Source organism: Eretmochelys imbricata, chromosome 17 (genome assembly GCF_965152235.1).
Source record: "Eretmochelys imbricata isolate rEreImb1 chromosome 17, rEreImb1.hap1, whole genome shotgun sequence".
Classification (NCBI taxonomy): domain Eukaryota; kingdom Metazoa; phylum Chordata; order Testudines; family Cheloniidae; genus Eretmochelys; species Eretmochelys imbricata.
The window spans coordinates 16,523,483-16,529,679 of NC_135588.1; the positions used below are offsets into that span (position 1 = coordinate 16,523,483).

At 49.7% G+C, this 6,197-nt stretch overlaps 1 protein-coding gene across 1 annotated transcript in view; it reads right to left on the reverse strand.

Annotated features, from left to right (window-relative positions):
- CLIP2 (CAP-Gly domain containing linker protein 2) overlaps positions 1-2,380 on the reverse strand; it is a 94,480-nt gene extending 92,100 nt beyond the window's left edge. Inside the window, exon 1 of the mRNA XM_077836589.1 lies at positions 2,269-2,380. Coding sequence (XP_077692715.1) covers positions 2,269-2,380 — 112 coding nt within the window. The remainder of the gene's footprint in view (positions 1-2,268) is intronic.
- Positions 2,381-6,197: the final 3,817 nt, after the last annotated feature.

Below are 6,197 nucleotides of genomic sequence, written 5' to 3' on the forward strand. Positions count from 1 at the left end.
TATTGAATTGTGAGAGACAGGTCCTAAAGCTAAACAACAACCCTGCTAATAGCCACATCTGTCTTCATCACCACATCACCCTCAGTAGAATTTTAAACACAACACGGAGGGCCAGATCCTCTGCTGGTGTAAATCAGTGTTGCTCCATGAACTCCAAAGCCACTTTATGCCAGCTACTGATTTGGACCAGAGTCTGATGAGATGACTGGGATTGGCAGCCCAGAAAAGATTTGCACTGACAGCGAAAAGCAAGTTAAATCCCAAGGTTTTTGCAATCTGCTCCAGGGGACAGTTGGTGGGAGCAGAGGGAGGTGCTATTCACCATCGAAGGAACAGAAATATCTACTACAAAGGTCCTGAACAAATCAGTGGCACTGAAGTGGGAACAGAGTCAGAGTCACTGAGCAGAGAGGGGCTCTTTGTGTGGCAAGCGCATGCAGATGTAGCTGCCTGAACCCCGGTTCTCCTTGCAAAGAGTCAATAAGACAAATATACATTGATAAAACCTCCCTGCCACTGAAATTCCACAAGGTTTTTTTTTTTAAAACAACACTTCTATGGTCCCATCACTGCAGCAATCATTGCCTGGTTTCCCTCTCTTTTGCGCAAGCATCACCTCAGACTAACTTGCTTTGCAATGACAAAGCAGATCTTTGTCAACTGTGGCCCCGATCCTGCAAAAAAGTCATATCGGAGCATGGGGCCTTTCTGTGCCTACACTGAACTCACCTAAAAAATGCTATTCTCTAAAGGGACAGAACCATACACAGAACTAATCAAAGCTAGTGAACACTGTCTTATGGTGAGGGAGGAATGAGAGGGTTGCAGATTTTAGGTTAAAACCAGCAATGTCCCCATCAAGGCAAACATTTGAGTTTATGTTTTTAATGAAATATGTAGTGAAAGGTTTCAGAGTAGCAGCTGTGTTAGTCTGTATCCGCAAAAAGAAAAGGAGGACTTGTGGCACCTTAGAGATTAACAAATTTATTTGAGCATAAGCTTTTGTGAGTTACAGCTCACTTCATCGGGTGCATTCAGTGAAAAAGTCTCTGTAGTGTTGAAAACAGCTAGTGGAGGGGCTGGCAGGCCCTAGAGATTCTCCATACCTGGGCTTATGCCTGGGATCACAAGCATTTGGAAAGGACCCGCTTTATATATTTTAAGGGAATTGTTTTAAAACAGAAACAATTTTTATACCTAAAAAGTTAGCCAAAATCTGCTTCAAATTAAAACACAGCAGCCAGGAGAAATCACAGACTGGAAACTATAGCCCTAAATGAAGGGCAGCTTGCACTGCCTTGAATTTTTAGGGTTGCACTGAACACTGGCCCTAGTATTGCTAAACCACATTCCCTACACATAGTGATGTGTTAACAGTATGCAGAATCTGAAGATCACACACCCACAGTGCAGGATATGAGTGAGGATACATAGCATGAAGGTCACCTGCAAATGATTCAACCCAAATTGCTACACTGACTCAGGATAATCAAAAACTGCCCTCCCCCTTCCAAGTTCCATCAGTCAGAAAGGTTCACTATCATAACACTGCAAAACCATTCTTGCATTATCTCATGACAACGCATTACTCCTGTCAGCCTGTCCTTCAGTGCCTACTGTGCATGTGGACGAGGGATGCTTTCATTCCCCAGGCAGCTTTTCTTCAAATACAAACACACCCACCCACCCTTGAGTGCCCTGTAATTGCACCACGACTGTCACCACAGTACAACACTTGTATTAAAAAAGAAATTCAGCCTTCGTTCTGTACACCCTGTGCAGGTGGGGAAAAAAGCCTACTCAAATGAACCTATGTGGACGATTTAGTTGGGGATTGGTCCTGCTTTGAGCAGGGGGTGGGACTCGATGACCTCCTGAGGTCTCTTCCAACCCTGATACTCCATGATTCGATGTGCTGCAGACAGATGCAGTTACTAGATCAGTCACACAGGTACACATGCACGCAGAGCTGGGACTACAACCCGGTTCCTTCAGCTCCAAACATCTCACGTCTTAAGCTAAAGCAGAACCTTTAAAGCAAGTAGAAACAGCAGGTCCCTATCAACTCTGTAGATCCGCCGCTAGAGGGGGACAACTCTCTCATTCCAATATACTTGCTTTGCCTAGTAGCCCTGATGAGCCTGTTTATGCCAACACGAAGAACAAGCACAGAGGATTTCAAAACTAGGAGAACCCACACTTAAGGCATTTTTCACCAGGTAACTTCAGTCGGCTTTGGGCCAGGCCCTAGATGAATCCAGGTCTCACCTTCCTTTGAGCCAGTAGTGGCCGCAGCTGCAGCTGTCCCCGAAGTCCGTCCCACAGGGCTGGAGTGTTTCCCTGCCCTGCCAGGGATTTTAAGTCCACTTGGCTTCAGCATGTTTGTCTCGCTCTGTATCTCAAGCTAGTAGCTGCCCGTCTCTTGGAGGGTTTTCCTACTGTCACCCAGTCAGGCTTCTAGATGATGGACCCCTTCTTCCATCGTCACAGACCTGGAGAAAAGAAGAGCACAAAGAAGTCAGACTCAGTTCAGAGAGCAAAGATGGTCTTGTGGTTAAGGCACTAGACTGGGACCCAGGAGACCTGAGCTCATTTCCCACCACCGTCACACATTCAGATTCACAGCATTTAAAGTCAGAAAGGACCATTAGATCATCTAGTCCAGCGGTTCTCAAATGGGGGTCCGCTGCCTCCTGGGAGTCCGCGAGCCCTTTCAGAGGGTCCACGGAGCTTCATGGCTGAAACCCGGTGCCCCGAGCCCCAGCGCTGAAGCCAGGAGTGGCATGGGGCTGAAGCCAGTGCCCTCCCGCCCCACAGCTGGGAGCAACATGGGGCTGAAGCTGGGAGCCCCAGCGCCTGCCCCCACCACTACTGAAGCTGGGAGCTGCACTGGGAGCCCCGCCTGCCTCTACACAGCCCCTAGATACCCTCTCCCTGCACCCCAAGCTGCCCACACACAGCCCCTAGCTACCCCCCTGCCCACACACAGCCCCTAGCTACCCCCTCCCTGCGCCCCGAGCTACCCCCCTGCCCACACACAGCCCCTAGCTACCCCCTCCCTGCGCCCCGAGCTACCCCCCTGCCCACACACAGCCCCTAGCTACCCCCTCCCTGCACCCCGAGCTACCCCCCTGCCCACACACAGCCCCTAGCTAGCCCCTCCCTGCACCCCAAGCTACCCCCCTGCCCACACACAGCCCCTAGCTAGCCCCTCCCTGCGCCCCAAGCTACCCCCCTGCCCACACACAGCCCCTAGCTACCCCCTCCCTGTGCCCCGAGCTACCCCCCTGCCCACACACAGCCCCTAGCTACCCCCACCCTGCACCTTGAGCAGTTTTCAAACTTTTTGAACTGAGTCCCCCCCCTTTGAGTTATAGTTTTGGTTGCGTCCCCCCACAGCCCAGACAGGGTGGGTGGCCTCCTGAGTGAGTCGGGGGGGAGGTGGCGCTCCCTCCCTGGACCCCGCTGTGCGGAGCTGGCTCAAGCCCTGCCAGTCCTTGCACCCCCCAAAATAGAAATAAAACTATGCCTATGCCCAAGGGCCCCCCAGCCCGGAGCCCCTCACCCTCTACCGGGCCCTGGCATTTTTAGAGCCTATTGAGGGGGGTCCTCAGCAAGTAAAAGGCTGAGAACCCCTGATCTCACCTGAGCTCCCGCATATCACAGGCCGTGACATGTCACCCCAATACCCCTACGCTGAACACAACGACTTGTTAAACGCCTTTCAGCCCTCAGGAGCCAAACCTGCTGTGTACCACCCATGCCGAGGCCTCTGCGATGACAGGGAAGTGATCAGGTGAGATATGCCCAGATGATCCTAGGAGGCATCCATGCCCCATGCTGCAGAGGTAGGTGAGGAAAACCCCAGTTTGACCTGGGGGGGGAAATTCCTCCCAAATCTGGTGACCCTGGCTGCTGGCAAGGAAGGCACAGAAATTTTTTCTCACTTAGTACTAAGCAAACGCATTACTGCAGAGCTCCAGAAGCACTATACTAAAAGGATACCAGCACTGTCAGGACGTGAGGAGAAGCACAATGTAAAGAGGCAGCTGGAGCTCATGGATTTATCACAAGACTGGGAACAATGACCTTCTGAGGTCTAGCCCTGGCTCTGACACTGAGTCACTCTAAGGCACTGGTCAAGTAACTCATCTGGTGTCAGCCCTCGACCCCGAAATCTGCCAACACAAGCTGGGTCAACAAGAGGGAGAATACGGGCAACACTCCAGAGGCTGCAGCAAGTGGACATAGAGAAGAAGGGCACAGGGGAGGGGAAAACACAAAAACAAGGAGAATTCCAAGGCTTTTTAGTCCTGAGTGCTTATAAATACACAAGACGCTCAGAGTAAGTTTCAGCAAGGAAGATGTCCACATGACATCAGCTTAGGGAACCAAGAAAGGAGGGAATTCATAGTGGTGGGGGGGAAAAAAACACCAGAGGTGAAATTTTGGTCCCATAAAAGTCAACAGCAAAGCTCTCATTGACGTCAGTGTGGCAGGGCTTTGGGGACCTGCACACCCCCATCAGACTCCCAAGCTTCCTTGGGTGAAATCCTCTCCCCATTGCAGTCCATGGGAGCCCAGAGTACTCCTCGCCTTGGAAAAGGCTATCAGGACAAGAGGATTGGGGATACCCAAAATCTGAAGCCACTTCTGAAAAATGTTGACTTGTACCCGGACTGTGACAATGAGCAAGATCGCAGCAAGAGCCACGAATCTCGGATCGGCTCATCGACAGAACGGGGGAAAGCGACAAACTTCTCCGCCCGCCTCTCCCTGCAATCGGAGGTGTGACTGCAGATCGGGGACAGGTGAGCCATGTGAGCCGGTGGCCAGGGTTCCGGATGGGCCTGCCCCTGCATTGAAACATGGGCCACTGCATCTTCCCTGCTATTTTAACTGAACAAACTAGATTAAAGCCAGAGCAGATATGCCCATCTGAGCTGTGATCCCACCTCCGACTGCAGTGTAGATGTCCCCAGAGAGAGGCTGAGGGACACAGTCTTTCAGCATTTTAAACAGCAAAGAGCAGGTGTTGCTGCTGCTAAGAATTAGACTGGCGGCTTTTTGAAACTGGACCACCTGATTTTTAACCCTGCTTAGTGAAAAGCAGAGAGATCCTGAGAGGGGGAAAGAACCTTGCGAGTAAGAGTCCAGTGCAGATTCCAAACCTAAGCCCAGCTTTGGGTATTTGCCATCCATGCAATCCAGACTTGAAATTTCTCTGCAGAGGGGACTGTGGGCATCTGGACCGCAGGGAAAAGAAAGAGGAGAGGGTTGAGTCATAGAATTTAGAGCTGGGAGAGTCCTATTAGGTCATCTAGTTCATCCTCCAAAGGCAGTGCAGGATTATTCTCATGGTATTTTTCCTCCTATTATTTTATCCAATCTAGTTTCAAGTGGGGCTTCCAGCACTTCTCTTGGAAGACCATGCCACATTCTAACAGTCCTCACTGTCATATTCAGCCTAAATGCTTCCTTTATTAATGCTGTTACCCTCGTTATACCCATTCTCTCCTGCACCCCACTCCACCCTGGTCTTATTTTTCATCTGCATGAATTGCTGTTGCATTTGGGAGGCCTTTACGTTATGAATTGTAGCAGAAATGCTGTTTAAATCCATTCTCATGACCCAGGTTCACAGGGTGGGTAGGTGAAGGGAGAGATTTAACAATAATGTAAGACTGAAGAAAGAAGCCTCACAGTTTATCAGCCTCAGAGCAGAGGAAGTCTCATAATCCAGGGCTTTGCAGTTACAGCCAAGCTAATTATAGGAAGTTTATCATTTATTCAATGAGTTCAGCCTGCTCATCTGTTTTGCAGATTATCTGTGAACAGACTTGGATGCATTCGTTCATTATTTGGAATGGTGAGAATACCGCGCAAGCATATTGCGGCCTATGCGTTTTTCCACTAACTATGTGCGTCAACTAAATCTTCAACTATTCAGTGTTCCTGGGGTGCAACTGGCCACATGAGTCACATTATATTGTTTCTACTCCCTGCTGGGACTAACTATTTTTAAAAAACAAAACAAAAACCGGAGAAGGGAAACCAAAGGGTTTCAAAATGATCACTCAAGCACTTCTGGCAGAAACCTCTGTGCAAAAGCATTTTGGGAGGATTTTACTTTCAAAACACTCAATCAATGCTCACAAGCAAACGAATACCAAGGAAATTCATGGTTTTCATTCTAA